Below are 20754 nucleotides of genomic sequence, written 5' to 3'. Positions count from 1 at the left end.
CGGCGGTGCTGGGGGAGGGCAGGGATTGAACGCAGGATTAAAAATGGGAAAAAAAGAGAAAAAAAAGCCCTAAATCCTTACTGCTTGGCCCAGTGACAAGGACAGGCAGGAATGGGATGCCAGGGTTGGGCTCGTTGCTGGCAGCGTGCAGGGTGCCCCACACAGCTGGGATGCTATGGGGCATGAGAGGATGGGAGGCAGCCCCAGCCACGGGGGGGCCGTGGTTCTGATGTCAGCCCCTGGGGAGGAGGGTCGGGGGCTGCCGGCACCCCACTGCCCCCCCTGTTGCATTCTGCTGCCAATTAATGGGGGCCCCGAGGCATCACCCGTCCCCGTAGCAACGCCACAGCCCTGTTGATGCTGACGGAGGTTTCCATGGCAACAGTGAGGTGGGGACTGCAGGACAGGGACCCCGCTAAGGAGATCGAAGCTGAGCTGGTATGGGGGGGTTAACGGGCTGTCACTGTTCCACTGCTGTCACCTTGCCTGAGGCTGGCAAGGCCACACTGCCCCCTGTGTACCCATAGCCGTGGGGATGGGGCTCAATATATGTGACGCTCCTGGGGATTTGGGCTATGAGAGTCTGCGGGAGGCACCAAAAGGGCTTGGGGCAGTATCTTCCCCTGCCCCTCCAGCCCCATCACTTATCACTCAGGGACCTGGGGGAGGAATGGTGAGGGGGCACCACCCCATCCCTGCCATACCTCTGCCAGCACCCGGTGCATCGCAGCGGCACCGCGGGAGGACACATGCCAGGGGTCAGCCTCCTCCACCAACAGCACGTCCAGCGTGCCCTTCTCCAGCACCACGTCGAAGGAAGCATCAGGGAAGGTCAGGGAGCGCATGTCCATGACGGCCCAGCGCAGCTGGGGGCAGTGGGCATAGCGGGAGCGCATGGCCTCCACGCAGGCGGGTGAGAAGTCGATGCTGGTGACGTCGCGGTATCCCAGCTCGTGCAGCTCATAGCTCAGGGCACTGGTCCCACAGCCTGTGCAGGGATGGGGATGCTCAGTGGGGGGTTGGTCCCAATAGAACTTCCAGGCAGGGCCCTGCCTTGCATCACCAGTTCCAATGGGACTCCAATAGGACAATCCCAAGACCCTGAGCTCCCAATTCCAACGGGAGCATAATGGGAATCCCAAATCCTTGTGCTCCCCAACCCATGCTCCCCAGGACCCAAGTGCTGTCCCAGGGATGCGTGGCTAGGGACTGACAGTGTGACCTCCAGGTGGAATCCCCCCTTGTGTCCCTCAGTCCAATAGGACCCCCAAGCAAGGCCCTGCCTTGTGCCCTGGAACCCTAGTGGCACCCCAGTGAGAACCCCAAGATGCCATATCCCATAATCCTGCCACCATGCCCCCTCAACCCTGTCCACATCCTCTGTGACTCGAGCAGGGATGTCCTGGGGATGCTCAGCTGGGGGATGTCCCCAGTGACACCCAAAACACTGCGTGCCACCCGATCTTGCCCGTATCCCCCAACCCTGCCAATGCACCCCGGGGCCCAAATGCTGTCTCAGGAACATTCAGCTGGGGATAATCTCAATGGGACCCCTAAGTGGGGCCCAGCCTTGTGCCCCTTGGGACCCCAAAGGAACCCCTGTGCCCTTCAACCCTGCCCACATCCCCAGGGACCCCAGTAGAAATGTCATGGGGATACCCAGCCAGGGGCTGATCCTAATGAGACTACCAAGACCTTGTGCTCCCCACAGCAATGGGACCCCCAAGATCTTGTGCCCTCACCCCAATGAGACCCCAATAACCTCGCATCCCCCAACCCAGTCCGTGCCATCCATGAGCCGAGCAGTGTCCCGGGGGCGCTCATCCGGGGGGTGACTCCAACGGGACCCCCTAGCGGGCTCCCGCCGAATCTCCCCGGACCCCAGCGGATGGCAGCGCGGTGCCGAGCCGGGCACGGCGGGGCACAGCTCAGCCCCGGGGGTCGCTGTCCACAGCCGCTGAGCCGCTAAAGGGATCAGCGATGACACCGCCTGACGACACCTGCCCGGCTCAGCTCAGTCCGCTAAGCCGCGCGGCTCAGGTGGGATTAGTGCGCACTGACACAGCCCCGCCGCCCCCCCCGCCCCGACCCGCACCGCTACAACCGCACCCTCCGAGCCCCGGGGCCACCGCCCACCCTACACCGCGCTCGTACCGAGCACGAGGATGCGGTCTTCGGGACGCAGCTCGGGCTCCAGCAACGCGCGGAACCGCTCGAAGCCGCCCAACCACTCCTGGGGCTCAGCGCCCGCCTGGCGGTACCGCTCCTCCCAGAAACGGCGCTGCGCGTAGCACCGATTGGCGGCGGCGGGCGGGGGGCGCCGCTCCATGGCGACGGCGGCGAACACGTGCAGCTTCCGGCGTGCATCTGCTAAGGGCTTCCGGCTGGGAGCGCCGCGCTGCCTACAGATTTCCGGTCTCGTCGTTAAGGACTTCCGGTCCTGCCGCCCAGGGCTTCCGGCTGGAAACGCGTCCTCATCAGTAAAGAGTTCCGTCTGGGGAGGCGGCATGGCGGTGAGGTTGCGCCGGGTCTGTCGGGAGGTGCTGCTGGAGCCCCGCTACACGCCGCTGGTGGCCGCCTGCCTGTGCCTGGCGGAGGGCGGCGTCAACCTGTGGGTGATCCGCAGGGTGCCCTGTGAGTAGCGGGCGGTGCGGGGCGGCGTGAGGGGAGCCCCGAGCCGCCCTCCTCAGCCGCCCACCCGCCCCACAGACACCGAGATCGACTGGCAGGCATACATGCAGGAGGTGGAGGGCTTCGCCAACGGCACCCGCGACTACACGCAACTGCGGGGCGACACCGGGCCGCTGGTGTGAGTATGGGGCCTGTGAGGTGGGCGGTGTGGGGCGGGATGGGGGGCAACGCGGCCCGCCCGGTGTGTGCCCGCAGTTACCCCGCCGGCTTTGTGTACCTCTTCCTGGGGCTGTACTACGCCACGGGCCGCGGGGCCGACATCCGCCTGGCGCAGCACATCTTCGCCGGGCTCTACCTGCTCAACCTGCTGCTCGTCTTCCGCATCTACTGCCGCACCTGCAAGGTAGGGGTACCACGCCGAGAGGCGCCGTGTGCCGCCCCGTGTGTGCCAGGCCCCGCACTGAGCCTCTGTCCCGCCAGGTCCCCCCGTACGTCTTCTTCTTTATGTGCTGCGCCTCCTACCGCATCCACTCCATCTTCGTCTTGCGGCTCTTCAACGATCCCGTGGCCATGGCCATCCTCTTCCTCGCTATCAACTTCTTTCTGGAGGACCGCTGGTCCTGGGGCTGCCTGCTGTTCAGGTGTGGGGCCACCGGGGCTGGCCTCAGCGGGAGGCTCTCCCCGTGTAGGCCGTGCTGTAACCCCGCTTCCCACCTAGCCTGGCTGTGTCAGTGAAGATGAATATCCTCCTCTTCGCACCCGGGCTGCTCTTTCTCCTCCTACAGCGTTTTGGCCTCTTGGGCTGCATCCCCAAGCTCTGCATCTGTGCTGTGCTCCAGGTTGGTCCCCGCCACTCGCCATTGCCTGCTGTCACCAGAGCGTCCTGTAGACCCCTGGGTGGGTGTGCTGCAGCTCCAGCCCCTGTGTTGGCCCCATGTAGCTAACAACAGACCCCCAGGGCTCCCAACATTGGCTGTCCACAATATATGTCTCAGCATGCAGTGGGAGTGATGGAGCCCCAATTATTGGCTGCTGTATCTTGCAGGTGGCCCTAGGGCTGCCCTTCCTGCTGGAGAATCCCGTGGGGTACCTGACACGCTCCTTCGACCTGGGCCGTCAGTTCCAGTTCAAGTGGACAGTGAACTGGCGCTTCCTCCCAGAGGAGGTGTTCCAGCACCGAGCTTTCCATGCCGGGCTGCTCCTGGCCCACCTGGCTGGCTTGGTGCTCTTTGCACTGCACCGATGGCACAGGTGAGAACTGGGTGTCCCTGTGGGGACTGGTCCCCCGTCAGCCATATTCTGTCAGCCCCCAGGGTTGTGGCTCACGGGGGGAAATTGGGATGGGAAAGGCTTTGAGAAGCTGAAACTGATGTTTGTGCTTTCCGAGCAGGTCCAAAGAAAGCATCCTATCTCTGCTGAAGGATCCAGCCGAGAGGAAGCACCCGTCCCCTCCCTTGAGCGTCAACAATATCCTTTGGCAGGGTGGGGGGCAAGGAGAATGGGAAGGGCAGGGCAAGCACTGGAAGGCTGCTCCTGGCGAGCCACTGCGGGGTTGCACTTCCAGTTTCTTGGGTTTGTTACCTCAATGCCTGCTCACAGATCATCTTCATTCTCTTCTCCTCCAACTTTTTGGGCATTTGCTGCAGCCGCTCCCTGCACTACCAGTTCTACGTCTGGTACTTCCACACACTGCCCTACCTGCTGTGGTGCACCCCGACCTCCAAGCTCACTCACATGCCCAAGTATGTGCTGGTAGGGCTTGGTGTTAGGTGGCAGCTGAGCTTTTGAGGAGGCCGTTGTGCCCCCCTACTAACTCCTGGCTCCCCCCACAGGGTGCTGCTGCTGGGCGTGATCGAGCTCTGCTGGAACACCTACCCCTCCACTGTCTGCAGCTCCCTCTCCCTGCACATCTGTCATGGACTTATCCTGCTCCAGCTGTGGTACGGCACAGCCCTGCCACCAGCCCTACAGCCCCCCCAGCCCTGCAAGAAGTCCGATCCCCTCTCCAGGAAGGCAAAGTGAGAGCGCTGGCTGGACAATGGGAAGGGACTCCAGGTCTGCTCCTCTGCTTGTTCTTCTGCCTGCCTTCCTTCCAGGTTGCTCCTGGCCACCTGAGGAAGGCCACGAGCCCTGGAACTACAAAGGGGGCAGTGTGGAAGCCCGTGCTGGGCAGGACTTCTCCAATAAAGGGGCTTTGGGGGCCCTTCCCTGGCTGCAGTGTCCTTGTGCTATGACAATGCCCAGAGTGCGCTCCTTTTGGAGAGTGGTGCCTGAGGGCAGCATGTGGAACAAGGTTAAGTTAGAGCACCTGCAAGACTCTTTGATGCAAGGCTTGAGTGGCTTTGATGCCCCTCCTGCAGCCTGGCTGTTTCCTGACCTCCTGTCTGCTCCCTCCCCCCGGGGGAAGGGTTGATGCTCTCCAGGTCTCTGGGCTGAATGGAAGCACACAGGCAGCACCGAGCCAGGCAGCTTTATTGATGGCCCCTGCGGCCATCACACGTTGTTGGGGTTGTAGCACAGCATGTTCAGTGTGATGTTCTCGTCCCAGTGCCGCAGCAGCAGGAACAAGTGCCGGGCCGCCCCTTTGAGGCAGCTCACATCCAGGCCCTCGGGCAGCTGCTGTGCCTGCAGCCACGCATCTGCCTTGGCTGCCACCAGCTCCCATTCATCGAAGAAGCCGGCACAGCGATGCTCCAGCCACGCCAGGGCCACGGCCGTGGCCCAGCTGGCACTCTCCAGGTCCTCCAGCCCCACGTCCTGCCAGCCCGCTTCTGATGGGGCGGCCGAATGGGGGGCGGTGTCAGACTCGGAGCCATGTCCGCTGTCTGCCTGCGCCCACACGGCTGCACTGGGCACCTCAGAGCAAGTGCTGTGGGACTGGGGTGAGCCAGGCTCCGGGGCTGCAATTTGCTCCTCGCCCTCGGTGCACAGCCCTGCCCCGGGGCTGCTCTTGGCCACGGGGGATGTGGGGCTGAGGCTGGCACGGTGGGAGGCATAGGGTGAGGCACGGCGCAGGCGGTCTAGGGGGATCTGCACCACTTCAGAAAAGGTCTCGGTGAGCTGGAACAGCCCCCGTGCTTGCTGTAACTGCACCTGCAAGGGGGTTAGGAGACTTGAGCGGAGCGAGCAGGGGCCCAGATTGTCTGCAGTCCCAATACTTGGCATTGCAGGAGGGGACCTGGGCTGCAGGGGCTGCCCAATGCTGTGGATGCAGCAGTGCTCCTGAGAGCCACTGGAAAAGCATCCTCTGCAGCTGCAGCTGGTGATACTGAGCACAGCCTGGAAGGGTCCTTACCAGAGGAAGGTAGTTGTGGCTGGCGGCCGTGCTGGAGCACTCGCTCTCAGGGCTGAGGCACTGTGGTCGCAGCATTAGGCTGGGCCCCCTGCGCCTGGTCAGGCTGAACCTGCAAACAGTGAATGAACAGGGCAAGGTGCCACCTGTTCCTTAGTAAGGGGTAGCAGGACCCCTGCACACTGCTGCAAAGATGGGGCTGGACCACTCACCCTCCCATCCCACCCACACCTGCAGCACTCAAGAGGTGACACTGCCCGACTCCTCCCATTGAGGTGCTTCATCCCCCCACCTCAGAACCCATGCAGGGCAGCCCCACCTGGAGCCAGCAATGCTCTCTGTGGATTTCCGGGAGGCCATGGAGGAGCCCGAGGGGCTGGTTGGAAGCCCTGCAATGGGAGAAGCAGGCAGTGCAGAGAGGCCACAGTGCACAGGGATGGGTTCATCCCCAGGGCCGTGTCCGTACCGTGAGAGCCGTTCTGCTTTTCCCAGCCAGAGGTGGCAGAGGAGGCACTAACCGGAGACCCAGGGACCTCATCCCTCTCTGCAAAACAGCAAAGCACTGAGGTCACTGAGGCCTGGGGACCTGCACAGCCCAGTCCTCGTGACACATTGCTGCTGACCCCGTGCCCAACGTGGAGCAGAGATCAATTCCTCCTGCAGCCTCATTACCACCAACTTGGGCTGGGCACCTGCAATTCGGGGGACACCCTGCTATGCTCAGGGTCATCAAGGTCCCTGAGGGCTTGGGGTGGGATGTCAGGGTTTGGGTCCATACCTGCACCAATGAGAGCCTCCCGCTCCTCCATATCCCGTTGCCGGCGATGCCGGCTCCCCGCCATGCCTGTGCTGCGTGTGGCTGCAAGGCACCAATGGCAGCTTGGCATATGCCATGCTCAATTTCCCATCCCCACCCTGTCCCCCCAGCCCTACCTGTGCTCCACACCTGCGGGGCTGCGGGCAGCACCACCCGTGTGGCCCCATCCACAGGCACCACGCATGTGTACAGGGAAGGCACGTTGCAGGCTTTGCTGGTTTGCATGGCTTTCAGGCGGAAGCGGCGGGCGAAACCTGCACAGAGCAAGGTGTCAGCAAGCGGTGATGGTGATGGTGACCAGGACAGGGACCAGCACTCACCCTGCTCCAGCTCAGCTTCACGCTGTGCCGCCTTTTCGCTGTCCTGGATGACGGACCGTGCTGCCAAGCCATGCAATGGTTTCTCCCCTGCTGTGGCCACCTGCCGCAGGGGCTCCTCACTGCCCACCCCATCTCGTGGCTGCAGCAGGGCCTCCAGTGAGGCCGTCACCTCCCAGGACACAGGCTGGCCTGCGTGCAGTCCGTGGATCACTACGTGGCAGCGTAGGGGCAGGCAGGGATCACCCTGACCGGGCTCTTTGGCCTCGGGCACCACTGCACTGAAGAGGTAAGAGGGCTCCACCAGCATGTCCCAGTCCAGGTGGGTCGGTGACAGGAGGTTATCTGCGTGGCCCGGGAGGCAGGGTCAGTGCAGTGACTCCATGTGACACTGGGATGACCGTTATTCCCAGGGCCAGCACTCACTTGACTCCCCAGTGCTGCGCTGCAGCCGCGGTGTCCTGGGGCCCAGCTGGTCCAGCTGCCCCTCCACAGACTGGTTCCTCTTCTGGGACACCTTTTCCAGGGCACGGCAGAGCCGGCGTGCATCCAGCTCCCCGTGTGGTGAGGAGAAGCTGCGGCCGGCCAGGGCAGCTCGTGCCAGCGCCTTCTGCTGCCGTGCCAGCTCCTCGCTGCTCAGTGACACCGGCACCTGCGGGGAGCTCATGGCGAGCCGGGGCTCAGCGGCACGGAGTGCAGGTCGAGCTCTGCCAACACTCAACCCCCGCAGCCCTATCTGGCACCCTGCCCTGCTGCAGTGTGAGCTGGCACCCAAAATCCATCACCTCCCTCGCAGCAAGCTGTGCTCATGCAGTGCTCAGCGCACATGGGAAGGAATGACAGCACCGAGACGTGAGTTTGCAAACATCTGTCTAGGGCTGACGTGGAGACAGGAGGGATGCCCCGTCCTTGGAGACACCCAAGGTCAGGCTGGATGGAGCTCTGAGCACCTGATGGAGCTGTGGGTGTCCCTGTTCAGTGCAGGGACCAGATGGCCTTTAAGGGGCCCTTCCAACTCAAACGGTTCAATGATTCTATGTGTTTTTGGTGATGTTTGCATTTGTGGGGGCTGAGCTCAGCTGCTCCAGACAGGTGGGTGCTGAAAACCCCACACTGGGACACAGCTGCAGCACCCACAGTTAGCAGCAGGAGCGCAGGGATGGTTTACACTGGGGAAATCACTTACGCTTGACATTTCAGCTGCAAAGGCCACCAGCTGTGTGTGCTATTGTGCAGCGGGTTACCTAACGCGTCGGGAGGGAGCAACAGGCAGTGCTGGGCTGGGTGACAGCTGGCCTCACCTGGCCTCAGGGACGCGGCACTGTGCTTAGCAGGGAGCAGCCTCCCCTGGCACAGCGACCAGGCTGGATCCAAACCCAGACACAAAGCAGCAGGGACAAATCCATCGCTAACAGAGCATTCTGCGGCTTTGGCAGAGGGCTGTGACAGGCGGGCAGGAGCCAGACCACCCCCTCCCTGCCTTGGCAGGTTCACTGCCTGACGGCCACATGGTTTCCACTTCATTTCTGCAGCATCAGTGAGGACGTGAGCTGGCTGAGGCTTTCCTTAGCCACACCGTTGCCTACTGGCCTAGGGGTACTGGCACCTGGGCGGGGACTGGCTCTTTAGTCCCCAGCTCTCTAGTTCCAGCAAGACAAACCCATCTGAGGAGCTTGCTGTCAACATCCAGAGCTGACCCTGGCTAAATGCAGGCCATGGCCCTCCAGCTTCCAACCTAACATCCCCACATCCAGGCTCAGTGGTGTGACAAGGCCCCAGACAGATAGGGAGAAGCCCCGGTGCGTTCCTTACCTTGATGGCAGCAGGAGCCGAGGGCAGTGGGGCAGATTTGGTGGAGGACTCACAGAGGGACAGGCTCTTCTGGCCTTGCTGGGAGGTAGTGTCAGGGGCTGCAGAGCTGCTGTCAGGGGCCACATCACGGGAACCAGTGGACTCACTGCTGGTGGAGCTGCGGGACAGCAGTCCCTGGCTGCGCTCCGTGCTGACCGAGCAGTGCGTCAGGACGTACTGCTCCTGGATGTAGGAGGGCTGGTAAATACGCTTCCAGATGTCTCCCCCTGAAGTGAGGTCAGCACCTGCAGGGCGAGCACACAGCTGTCAGCTTACAGCCCCTGTGCCACCTCTCAGCTCCTCTCCATGCCCATTCTACTCACTGCGCTCCGACTCCTCTGTGCCAATGGCTGAGATCTCCACGGAGGTCTCTCTGGAGCTTCGGGACAGCCGTGTGCCCCCTGGGGTGGGCACCTCCACCTGCAATGGGACAGCTGAGCCCCGGCGAGCCGCATCCCGGCCCTGCAGAGAGAGTGTCAGCCCCTGTGGCAGCACTGGAGGGGGCCACAAAGGTGGTCATGAGGATCCACAATGGCAGTATTCCCCCAGCCTCACCGCAGGGCGCTGGTCCCGGAACCGGGCGATGCTGTACAGGGTGCAGTAGCTGATGAGCCGGTCCCCGGGGTAGAGCGCTGCGATCTCAGTGGGGGAGAGCAGAGCCTCAGTGCTGTCAGGCACGTACCAGTCGATGGTGATGTCGCTGACGGCCGGCTCCATCGCCTTCTTCAGGGCCTTGATGAGCTGGGGCAGGGACACAAGCTGGTGTCCAGCCCCACCTTAACCTACGTGCCCTCCACCCCACCGTTACCTTAGGCTGCAGCCTCTCAGACAGGTCCAGGAACTCAGCGCGGCCACGGCTCAGCTTGGCTATGGCTGTCAGCAGTCGCCGGCATGCCCGCGGGCCCATCCCAAAGCTAAAGCACCTGCAGGAGGGACCCGTGCACTAAAACACCTCTGATTTCAGGGACAAGCTTCTGGATTCCATGCCTGACGTCGTACCTGACGGTGCTGGCCTGCCTGCGCACCAGCTGCAGGATGCGGCCCATGTCACCCACTGCCGCTGCCGCGGTGAACAGGAAGAGCTGCCGGGGGTACCCATGGTGCAGGGGCTGTGCCAGCGCCCAACTCAGCGCTGCCAGGAGGTCAGGGCTGCCCGCAGCCACCCGCAGCTCACCCAGGTAGCAGCAGGCCCTCTGCAGCGTCTCCTGCCAGCCAGGACAGCCAGCTCGTGGGGACGGCACCGGGCAGCCATCCGCAGCAGGAGCGGGTGGGGAGGATGGAGGGGGTAGGGGGTCCCCCACAGCACTCACATTGCTGCAGAGGCGGCTGGAGGGGAAGAGAGGCTGCAGGTTGGTGCCGAAGGTTGCCATGTTGAGCAGAGTTCCTGGGGGGAGGCTCTTCAGGGCCACCAGCAGCGCTTCCTAGGGATGGGGACAGCCATCAGGACTCCCAGCTCGGTGCGGGGTCCCTGTGCTCACCGCCCTGCCTCACCTTGACCCTGTCAACATCAGGGCCGCTCACGGCTCCACTGCGATCTATGAGGAAGAGGACCTCGCGGGTGACACTCTGCAGGGCCCCTGGGGTGGCCTCCACCTCCGGGCAGAAGTTGAGCATCAGCACAGGGTTGTGGAAGATGTCCTTGTGGAAACGCTTCTGCACAAAAGCCACCTGCAAGGGGTGGGGGGCTTCCTCGCATCCCTCAGCCTCACAATGCAACCCACGCCAGGGCCTTCCTCACCACCACCACCATCACCACCCTTTTCTTCCTCCCAGCCACAGCCATGCCCGCTCACCTGTCTCTCCCCACTGCCGTCCCTCCTGGCTATCCGCACGTAGTCCCGGCGGCTCCGGATGTGTGCCTCATACTCTGGGTACGTCATGGTGCCTTCCTCCATCACCAGGTGGGGCTGGTGGGGCTCTGCAAGTGTTCACATTTGCCCCACGCTTTGGGGGCAAGCCCACCCACCACCCCTGGACCTGCCGCACCCGCAGCCCTTACCACAGGGGTAGAGGATGATCTCCACGTTCCTGTCATAGTGGTGATGCTCGGCCAGGGTGACGCAGGTGGTGGTGGCAGAGCTGGCCCAGGGGTCGGCATCGGCACGCAGCGCGTGGGTTGGGCTCTCCAGGCCTGGAGGGGGCACAGACCCACTTGGACCTGGTCCCGAGGAAGCCACCAGCCAGCACTGATGGGATTCGTGCTGATGGCAGCCAGCAGCACCCTGGCTGCCTGACGTGCCCCTGCAGCCTCCATCCATCACACCCCCTCCGAGGATGCAGGCTGCTGACTCAGAGCCCGGCGGTGCTGCTCAAACAGTGGTAATGCCACATGCAGAGCAATTCTAGGAGCCCCCAGCCCTACCTGCCAGCAGGCACGGGCCCTTCACCAGCAGCTCAAAAGCAAACTCGTAAGGAAAGGGGTTGTAGGGCTGTCCCCTGAAGACATCTGTGCTCTCCACAGGTGCTGCGGGTGCAGGCTGGCTCCTTGCCCCAGGTCCCCCAAAACAGCTGGTGGGGCTGCAAGGGGAATGGGGTGAGGGCAGCTCTCACACCTCCCCTGCAAACCCAGCATCTCCCCCCAACCCCAGGACGGCAGAGACTCAGAAAGCCGTGAAAATCACCATAGGGCCAACCTGTCGTCACACAAGCTTCCCGGCTCGCTCTCACGCTCGGGGGCGGTGGCGACACGTGGCACAAGGACGGGGGGCAGGACGAGGCGCAGGGCCCCCCCCGGCAGCGTGGGCAGTTCCTGCACTGTGTTTAGGGTCACGGCCAGGCTCTCCGCCGGCCCCACTAAGCCTGTGATGATGACGAAGGTGGAACGCTCGGTGTCCTCATCCAGGACGAGGTGACCTGGGCGAGGGGAGGGACCACACGTGGGCATCTGTAATTGAACTAATTACTCACCAAGGGGACAACAGAGGGGAGCACAAAGGGATGGAAAAGCTGGACAGATAGGAAGAGGATGGGGCTGAAATGGCAGAAAGTTGGGGAGTCATTAGGGAAAGCAGAAATAAGAAAGAGGAGCATCCCTCCAGCTCTCCCGGAGCAGCAAAGGGATTTGGTCAGCCCCTCGTGCCACTGTGCTTTGCCCCATGCACTCACCGCTGGCACAGCGGCGCGGCCGCCCTGGGCTGCTGCCGCACTGCAGGCAGCAATCCTGCGCCCGGTGCCGGCTCTGCACCTGGAAGGTGACCCGCCGGCTGCCCACCACTGCCTCAAAGCCAGCCACCAGCTCTGACTCCTCCAGCGGGTAAATGAAGACACCTGCAGGTGGGAGAGAGTCCAGAGGCAGAGTCCAGAATGGCAATGGGGCTGGAACGGGATACCCCAGCATGGTGTCTATATGGTCCCTGCACCCCAGTAACCGTCCTTACCTTCCACGGGCTCTTCACGTGGGTTGGTGTACAGGAGCTGGGCAGTGATGCTCAGCACGTACCCATTGGCGCATGCCTTCACCCTGGAGCTCTTCAGGGGCAGAGCCTCCCAGGAGGAGAGCACGTACAGACCTGGCATGGTCCCTTGGTCCCTCAGCACGGCTGCAGGATGAGATGCTGGGAGGGGGTCTGTAGAGAAGGGGCTCACGCACACCAACAAAGGGACACACACAGACCTGAACCCAAATCTCTGCTCTGGAGCCAAACCTCAGCCCTGTGGAGCCATGAGAGCCCACATGGCCAGAAACAGACGGCCACACATCCCTGTCTCCTGGCCACACAAAGCAGCTCGGCAGCCCCAGAGCCTCTGCAGCCCATCGCCTGTGCTGGCGGGGAGAGGAGCATCTGCCACTCCTATCTCCATCCACCCACAGAGGTTACCAGGGTAATTTGCTTGGGGAAAAAAAAGAAAAAAGATGCACAAGAAGCCCACGGCGTAACTAGGACACAACAGAGTGCGGTGTTTGCTGGGGGTTTAATAATTAACAACAAGGTCAGTGCTGCACTGATGGGAAGCACAGAGGGGAGGGGGAAGCAGAGGGATGCACGCATGTGGCTATCCCTAACCCTATAACTGACCCTAACCCTATCCTAACCCTAAGACTAATCCTAACTCTAACCTTAAGCCTGACTACATCCTAAAGCTAAACTTAACCCTAACCCCAACACAAATCCTTACCGTAACCCTACCCCTCACAGTAACTCCATTCTAACCCCAACACGGGAAGAGGGAAGCACTCATTCTGGGTCAGCAGTGGGAGCAGCACTCAGACAGGGACAGCCCCAGCTCCATTGCCTGGAGCCATCAGGGATGGGCTCACCCCGAAGCTCTCCCATCAGTTCCCAAGGAGCCTGGCTCAGTGCTCAGCAACGTGCCCGCTATTTGCCTTGCCACGCAGCCTTGTTTACCAGGACTGCCAGCAGAAGCTGTTCCAGCTGCTTTTTATCACTTCTCTTTGCATTTACACTCGCAGGGTAAACAGGGCCCATCTGGCCCCGTGTGTTGCTCTAAGCCCCGAGGTGATGAATAAAAGCAGAGCTGCTCCTCACCACGACCTCAGCCTCCAGAACAGCAAATGGTGCCCAGTGCAGAATCACCACCAGTACCCCTCCCCACCTCCAGCACTTTGCAGCCCCCTCCTCACTCTCCCTGCTATGAGCAGCTGTAAAGTTGTCAGAACTGCACCTAGAAGAGCTCAGTCTGGGCACGGGAAATGGCAGCCCCACAGAGATGGTGCCCCATCACAGCCCCAAACCGAGCACACTGCAGCTGGCTCAGCTCAGAGCTCCCTCCAGCTCTGCCTCACACTCCCTCCCACTAAACCCCTAGAAAACCACAGCCCCATGCCAGGGAACTTCCCCTCAGTGCAACCCCAAAAATAAAAGCATCCCAACCCCATGGATCTCTCTCAGCATGGGAACAATCCTAGCAAGCAGCTCTGACAAAGGGTCCCACCGGTGGCCAGCGGTCATTTTTGGCACAGCCCAAGGACTGATGCCCTGGGGCAGTTACCAGCAGTGCAGGTCCCGCTGGGGCGGTGATCTCAGCACTTGCACGGCTCACCACCTCACCTCACGATCACACAAACCTAGGGCACCGCAACCCAACCCCCCCGGGCCTTACCTGGAGGACGATGACACAGGGATTGGGGGCTCAGCACCGACAAGAGCCGCACCAAGCTTCTGACCGGAGCGATTCCCTCTGCTCTGGTCGGGGTCTGCGCTCACGGATGCCACCGCCCCTCCCGTTGCAGGCAGCCGCTCTGGCACCGGCTCTTCACCGCCGCTCCATCCCTGTGCCAGCGGCACAAGCTTCAAGCCCTGCCTCGTTAAAGGGACACGGCCCCTGCTACGGCAGCCCCAGGGCGGAGGTCAGGCTGCGGTGACGCCGAGCATCCGCCCCAAACCCACCCTCCGTGGGACCCACTGCAGCCCGGCGTACGGGGAAAGCCCTGAAGAAGGGCAGGAGAAAGCAAGGGGGATTGGGGGGAGCTGAGCCTTCGGGCGAAGCGCGTGGCCGCGGAGGGGGCAGGCGGGCAGCGAACGGCGGCACAGCTGGAACGGCTCCGCTGGGAGGGAGATCCCGGCGAGCCCGGCCCGGGAATCCCTCAGCCTGAGCACGGCCGGGCAAAAGCCCAGCAGATGCAGGGCTAATCTAGGCAGCTCCCTCCCCGCGCTATAGATAGGGCCGCGCTGCCGCTGCACTTTTTTTAGAGCACGCACGGGGGAGGCACCGCCGCCGTCCTGCCGCGCTCCGCCAACTCCGCACCGAGCGCCGAGCGGAGCCGAGCGGTCCGCAGACACTGCGGGACCTCCGCCCGGAGCCGGGCACCGCCTGCGCGGCTCGGCGGACGCGCGGCGCTGCGGCGCTGCCTCCCGACCGGCCGCAGCACATCCGCCCGCGGCTCTGCGCGGTCACCGCTTCCCTCCGGCAGCGCCGCGGCCGCCCGGCAACCGTGCCGCAAGGCTGGGAGCGGAGCTGCCCTAACGCGGCGCGGGGCTCGGGGCGCGGCGCCGCGAGACACGGGCAGCGCGGGGCGCGGCGGCGCGGTGCTGCCCCCTAGCGGGCAGTCCGGCGGGACGGGGACGGTGCGGGGGCGGGCGCTGCCGGGAAGCGCGGCCCCGTCGGGGCGAGGCGAGCGCGGGCTCGTGGCGGCGCGGGGCGGGGGAAGAGGAAGCGAGCTCGCGGGGATCGCTCCTATCGTTTTCCTCTCGCCATGGGGAGGCCCAGGAAGGAGCCGGCCGGCCCCTCGTCCCCGCAGCCCGCGACCTCCAAAGCGCCGCCCGCCGCACCGCCGCCGTCCGCCACGGGCAGCCGGGCGGCACGGAGCGCTCCGACCGCGGGGCGAGGCCGAGAGGCGAAAGCCGGCGGGGATGGGCCTCGACCGGCGGCGTCATCCCGCGGTGCTCGGGGCGACGGCGGGGAGCGGCGCGCGGCCGCCGCCGGGAGCCAGAAGAAGGCAGCGGGAACCAAAGCGGCGCCCAGCCCGGCCGAGGGCAGCGCCGGCCCGCGCCTGCCTGGAGGAACCAAAGCAGCTCCGGCCCAGGACAGCGCCAAGGCCGACGCCAGGGCCGACGCCAAGGCCGACGCCAAGGCCAAGGCCGGCCCGTCCGGGGCCTCGCCGCGCTGTCCGCCCGCCCTGCAGAGCCCCGACATCCCCTGGGTGGAGGAGCAGACGCGCGGCCAACGCACCAACCCGCAATGGTACGCGTGGCGGGAGAACCGCATCACGGCCTCGCTGGCCCCGCGCATCGCCCGCAGCAGGTTTGCCAACGGGAAGACGGACGAGGTGCCTCAGTCCTACCTGAAGGCGGTGCTGAGCGCCGGTCCCTCGGTGCAAACGCCGGCCATGTCGTGGGGTATCCGCAACGAGAAGGAGGCCGTGCGGGCCTACGAGCGGCTCAAGTCGCAGGAGATGGGCCGGCCCGTGCGGGTGGACGAGTGTGGGCTGTTCATCCACAAGGAGAAGACGTGGATCGCCGCCAGCCCCGACGGCGTCGTCACCGAGGCCGACACGGGGAAGCGGCTGGGGCTGCTGGAGGTGAAGTGTCCCTACAAGCACCGCAACAGGACGGTGCGGGAGGCCTGCAAGGACAAGGACTTCTGCCTGGAGCTGAACGGGGATTCGTACGCGCTGAAGCGGGATCACGCCTACTTCACCCAGATGCAGTGCCAGCTGGCGGCCGCCGGCTTGCAGCACGCCGACTTCGTGGTGCACACCAACAAGGAGACGGCCATGGCACCCGTGGAGTTCGATGCCAAGTTCTGGGGAGAGACGGTGCCCAAGCTGGAGAAGTTCTACACCGAGGCAGTCATTCCCCACCTGGAGCAGCAGGCCGGCAGCTCAGTGTGGGCCAAGGAGGAGTAGAGCCCGCTTGGTGCTCTCCTGGATGCTCACTTGGCTTTGGGTTGGCCACACCAACCCTGCTAACGAGCCCCTAGCTTAGCTGCACCTGAATTTTCTGCTGTTCCTGTTCCATTCGCGGCTTCTGCCCCGATCAGGATGAAAGAAGTCACACCAGCAGGGCCCTGCAAGGAATGATTTTGTTCTGCCCGATGAGGGAGAAATGTCCTGGAGCCAGCCCAGCACTCAGCCCTGCTGCCGCCCCGTGCTCCTTGCTGCCCCCCAGTCCGAACCCTTAGCACTGTATGATGGAAGCCAGCACGTCACATCCATCTGCACTGGAACTCTGGGAAAAAACTGGATCCTTCAGCACCGAAACACTTGGCAGGACTAAACTTCAATTCTACTTGAGCAGAAACTGATCAGGACAGATTTATCTGAACCCAAGAGCAAAACATAACTTTGGAGCAAAACCATGATGTGCCTTAGCAGCTGCAGCAGAGTGTGGGGACAGCCCTCCTCCTGAGCCCTCCCACCATGCTCAGGAACAGCAGAGCAGCACAGGGCAGATGCTGCCCGCCTAGGAGGTGAGGCTCCAGGTTCCTGCAACACTGCAGTGCAGCAGGGAGGTGGGCATCGTCCCTTTGCTGCGTGATTCACTGTCAAATAAAACATCTGATGAACTACTCCTTGGCTGTTGTGTGTGCAGCCTGGGGGGTACCTGGGTGGGGGGTTCTGTGTTGGGGGGTTTGCACGCAGAGATGCTCAGCAGGTCGGCCAGCTCCCACCTGGGAAGAAAGGGAGAAACAGGCCAAAGCCACCACCGTTATGGCAAAAGTACTTTATTATGTACATAGGACTCCAGCCACACTCCACAGGGCAAGGACCAGAATTTGCTATTTTACATATCAATACAAAGTAACTATAAAAAACATAAAGCACTTTTGGGGCCCAGGCTTTCCACAGGAGAGGCACAGGGATGAGCCTGGGATTGCTGGGTGGTGGGGGGGTGCCCCCCACTTCCCCCAGCTGTGGTCCCATAGTAACCAGATGTGCAAGTAGGAGAGAACCCAGCTAAGAGAACCAGTGATGGGATGGGTGAGTTGGGGCTGTCCCACACCCTGCTCCAGCAGCAGTGTGCCAGGGCCGGGCCAGGTGGCACCAGGACAGCAGCAGGATCTGTGTTCCCTACCCAGAAAGTGCAGAAGGCACCAGGCCAGGCTCTTTGGAGGGGCAGTGAAGTGGGATTTGGACAGTCAGTGCACATGGAGCCCCAGAGCGCACACACTGCTCACAACCAAGGGCAACGGGGAAAAGCCTTCCATTTTGAACTGAAAGGTAGGTCCGGTACCTCCAGAGCAGCAGTTGCATAGGAGAAAGGGCTTACGGCCCTTTCCTGACATCAAACTTCACTCTACATATCAAGAAAAAAAAATACAAAAAAAAAAAAACAACCAACAAAACAATTTCTCTGCTGGAGGGCACACTTAGAAGCAAAGCCCTCCCAGCACCCAGCTCTGTCCGAGCTCAGGTCTCAGCATCACAGATGCTCCACCTGCAGGCAGGAGATGGCTGCAGGGTTCAAGGTTCAATTGTTTGAAACAAGGAACACAGAAAACCAACCAGAATGCTTCCCACTGCTTATTCCACACCCTACTCACTCAGGGTAGCTGGGTTTCCTACCACCAACCTCACATCTTTTTCAGACAAGAGACTTTAGTGCAACCGGAGTATCTGAACCAAGAGGACTCAAAGAACAATTCTTCTAACAATCTACCATAGGATGCCCTTGCTGCACGCTGTTCTTCACCCAACAGGACTACCCTGAGGTCTCAGGCACAGCAGCTGAAACCAGGAGCACCACATGACAGGGACAGGGCCTCCCCCGTGCAGCCTATGGGGAGATGGACACCTGATGCCCAACAAGGAGCAGCCTGGTCTGCTCCAGGGGTGGGCAAGGCCAATATTCATTCCTTCCTCTCATCCTAGAGAGCAGCACACTACACAGAGGAAGCTTCCCTAGGTTGTATCTACATCCTGGAAGATAACTTGAGTCACTGGGGCTTTGCCATCGCAGCCCACCTGAAGGTCTCAGGAAAGGACAACGGTAAGGATAAAGGAGGATGGGAGTCACATCTTGGAATAAGTGTAAGCTTCCACCACACCACATAGAAACTATTTGGACTAGATTCTCCTCAGCTGGCCTGGGGGGAAGGCACTGAGCCGGGTTTGTGCAAGGACAGAGATGTTTCTGAGTGACCCAACGCACGGCTCCTCTCCCCCAACACCTCTGGGACAATCGAGCTCCGTGGTCAACACGACGCCCAGGGAGGACGCATGGCAGCTTCCAGGAGACGAGGAGCAAGGGGGACAGCCCAGCACCACAGCCCAGCCCTTCCCCTGCCGTTACTGCATTGATTGTCTAGCCAGACTGGGCTACAGCCTGAGGTGTAAAGAGGGCCCCCCCAGACCCCTGCTCAGTCACAGAAGCGCTTGCGGGGCACCGTCCGCGCTCTGTTGGAGCGACGAATCTCCTGCTTGGCATCACGACACCGCTGGCAGATGAAAATCTCAGGCACGTTGGATTTGCGGATCTTGGCACAAGAGAGGTGGATCCAGGTAGCACACTCGTTACATTCAATCATGGGCCTCCCTGCGAAGGGCTTCAGGCAGAAGCAGGTGATCAGATCCCAGGCGTCATCGTCTGGTCAGGGAGAGACAGACGTGGGTCAGAAATTGCCCCACTGCTATGGACTGTCCCCCGCCATGGGGCACAGCACCACCTCTGAAGCCACAGCCAGTCCCGCTGGGAGAACCCCCCCCACTCACCTTCTGCTTTGGTGTTAGGAGCTGCTGCAAATTCATCCACTGGAGTTGCAAGAGGGGAAAGAGAAAGTGCAAAAGTAAAGACCAGATCAGCAAGGCACCCTTACAACCACCTCCCTGACACCTTTCCAGACTGCACTGTGCCCTCTACACAGGAAAATCTCTAAGGAGCGGGTCAGCTCCTGTTCCTCTGCTCTCCACTTCTCCCGAGCCCCTCACAGGAAGAAACCAGGACCATGTGCAAGTACAGGTGGCCCTGGCCAAGGGACGATCGGTGTTTGGCACCCATCATAGCAAGGCTCCATTCTTTCAGACACTCACCGCTGAGCTGAGAGCTCCCTCTGCTTGCATCTTCCCCTTCGCTTTGGTCCAACGTACTACAAGAACCGGGGCTTTTCCTTCCTCCAGAGCACTGCTCCTGCTCCTTTAGCTGCAGATCATCTCCTGCCGGCTTCCCTGCTCCCTGTGCTCCATGCACCCAGTCCTTCTCGTCCTTCATCAGCTCCTCCAGGAGGGCGTGAGGCTGTGGGTCCCCAGCCAGGTTGAGGGGGGGCTCCAAGAACTCTTCTTTCCCAGGCGGCACCCGTCCCTCCATTGCAGCCAGCTCCGTCCCCCGCTCCTGCTCTAGCCCAAAGCTTTTCCCAGCACTCAGCTTCTCCACCTCCTGCTCCAAGATCAGTTTCTTCACCGGTGGCTTCTTCCGTTTCATCTGCTGGGGCCGGACATCATAGAAGCCGGTGGGGAAGGCAGAGCAGCCCAGAAGCAGGTTGCTCTCTGCAGCCCCCCTGGCCACGTTCCGGCTGCTCCTGTCATCAGCCAGGAGATGGATATCAGAGGAGTGGGAGGAGGCCCAGCTATCGCTGTCCTGCGTGCTCCCCGTGCTGTTCTGGGGGCTCATGCTGCCACCGTGGCTCCAGGGCTCATTCTGCAAGAGGGGAAAACACAGCAATGGTGTGAGATGGCAGCAGGGATGCTGGGGGACAGCATGAGACCACAGCACAGACTTCAAGTAAGTCCCCAGGGGATGCAAACAGAAGGAGCCTTTGGGGAGGGGCTCACCTCATCGGGGTAGGGGATGTATCCGGCGTAGGCCAACACGAAGGTGCAGAACTGGTTGAAGTCCTCCACGGTTCTCTGCCGCTTCTGTAAGGGCTGCAACAAACGGCACGTGTGGGTCAGACCCTGCCCACACAGTGGGTCCCAGCACCGGACAGACAGACAGATGGACGGATGGGGTCCCCGAGCGGCCGCCCCCCCCCCCCCCCCCCCCGCCGTGTGACACACGCAGCCCGGTCCCTTCGCCCCCCACCGCGCGGCACACCCAGCAGCGCAGGAACCGTGAGTCAGTGCCGGGGGAGCCCCGGGATCCCGGGGGCGGGCAGGGGCCGGGGAACAAAGTCTGGGGGACGGCGCTCCGGGAGACGGGCCCCCACCTCCCAACACGGCACGGGGCTGGGAGCGGCGTGGGGGGACGGCAGCGGGGACGGCAGCGGGGACGGCACCCACCGCACCCCCCCGCCCCACCCCAACCCCAACCCCCCGCACCGCCCCGGCCCGGCCGGTCCCCGCCGACACCTGATCGCTCCCAAGATGGCGCCCGCGCTCCCGGGCTGCCCCCGGCCCCCCTCAGCCCTCCTCCCCCCGCGGGGCTCCGCTCCCCCCGCACCGGAGGCGCACGCAGAGCTGCGGGATACGGGCACTCGTGGGTGGGTTGGGGGGGGGGGGGGGGGGGGGGGGG

General features: G+C 62.6%; 4 protein-coding genes across 5 annotated transcripts; 1 reads left to right on the top strand and 3 right to left on the bottom strand.

Annotated features, from left to right (window-relative positions):
* Positions 1-704: 704 nt before the first annotated feature.
* EEF1AKMT4 (EEF1A lysine methyltransferase 4) lies at positions 705-2329 on the bottom strand (the record flags this gene model as incomplete). Its single annotated transcript, XM_042834690.1, has 2 exons — positions 2155-2329; positions 705-988 (listed from the first exon to the last, which is right to left on the bottom strand). Coding segments are annotated over exons 1-2 (459 nt in total), but the record flags the coding sequence as incomplete, so codon positions are not given.
* A 153-nt stretch (positions 2330-2482) lies between these two features.
* ALG3 (ALG3 alpha-1,3- mannosyltransferase) lies at positions 2483-4733 on the top strand. Of its 2 annotated transcripts, none has more exons than XM_042834688.1 (9): positions 2483-2634; positions 2710-2809; positions 2887-3034; positions 3112-3272; positions 3417-3528; positions 3677-3882; positions 4022-4098; positions 4229-4373; positions 4464-4733. In XM_042834688.1, exons 1-9 carry the CDS (start codon positions 2508-2510, stop codon positions 4651-4653), a joined length of 1266 nt encoding a protein of 421 aa, XP_042690622.1. In that variant the 5' UTR covers positions 2483-2507; the 3' UTR covers positions 4654-4733. The 2 variants fall into 2 exon arrangements, with proteins under 2 accessions (XP_042690622.1, XP_042690620.1); XM_042834686.1 differs by having other exon boundaries at positions 2484-2634; positions 3350-3470.
* A 353-nt stretch (positions 4734-5086) lies between these two features.
* VWA5B2 (von Willebrand factor A domain containing 5B2) lies at positions 5087-14530 on the bottom strand. The gene is made up of 21 exons (XM_042834689.1): positions 12286-14530; positions 12014-12175; positions 11530-11761; positions 11271-11425; positions 10908-11039; positions 10702-10826; positions 10400-10576; positions 10219-10329; positions 9908-10113; positions 9717-9831; positions 9464-9649; positions 9232-9370; positions 8664-9153; positions 7484-7764; positions 7061-7402; positions 6857-6994; positions 6702-6782; positions 6390-6467; positions 6243-6312; positions 5927-6035; positions 5087-5724 (listed from the first exon to the last, which is right to left on the bottom strand). Exons 1-21 carry the CDS (start codon positions 12422-12424, stop codon positions 5125-5127), a joined length of 4068 nt encoding a protein of 1355 aa, XP_042690623.1. The 5' UTR covers positions 12425-14530; the 3' UTR covers positions 5087-5124.
* A 2486-nt stretch (positions 14531-17016) lies between these two features.
* Positions 17017-20312, bottom strand: LOC122168976 (PHD finger protein 13-like; the record flags this gene model as incomplete). The annotated part of the gene is made up of 4 exons (XM_042834685.1): positions 17017-18894; positions 19020-19058; positions 19338-19941; positions 20076-20312. Coding segments are annotated over 4 exons (1107 nt in total), but the record flags the coding sequence as incomplete, so codon positions are not given.
* Between the last annotated feature and the right edge of the window lie 442 nt (positions 20313-20754).

This window comes from Centrocercus urophasianus, unplaced genomic scaffold (genome assembly GCF_019232065.1).
Source record: "Centrocercus urophasianus isolate 14NV4802_14NV808 unplaced genomic scaffold, USGS_Curo_1.0 seq_481, whole genome shotgun sequence".
Lineage (NCBI taxonomy): Eukaryota > Metazoa > Chordata > Aves > Galliformes > Phasianidae > Centrocercus > Centrocercus urophasianus.
Note: the sequence above shows the minus strand (reverse complement) of the source record. Positions and strands in the feature narration are given on the sequence as shown.

Bases quoted from the DNA above. Each gene is read 5' to 3' on its own strand.
- ALG3 (XM_042834686.1), top strand. From the start codon at position 2,508: ATGGCGGTGAGGTTGCGCCGGGTCTGTCGGGAGGTGCTGCTGGAGCCC. The intron at 3,273-3,349 runs GTGTGGGGCCAC...CTTCCCACCTAG, and splicing joins TGGGGCTGCCTGCTGTTCAG to CCTGGCTGTGTCAGTGAAGA. The intron at 4,374-4,463 runs GTATGTGCTGGT...CTCCCCCCACAG, and splicing joins AAGCTCACTCACATGCCCAA to GGTGCTGCTGCTGGGCGTGA.
- VWA5B2 (XM_042834689.1), bottom strand. From the start codon at position 12,424: ATGCCAGGTCTGTACGTGCTCTCCTCCTGGGAGGCTCTGCCCCTGAAG. The intron at 12,176-12,285 runs GTAAGGACGGTT...TCCCACCTGCAG, and splicing joins ACGTGAAGAGCCCGTGGAAG to GTGTCTTCATTTACCCGCTG. The intron at 10,114-10,218 runs GTGAGTGCTGTG...CCTGGCTGGCAG, and splicing joins CCAGCCGCCTCTGCAGCAAT to GAGACGCTGCAGAGGGCCTG.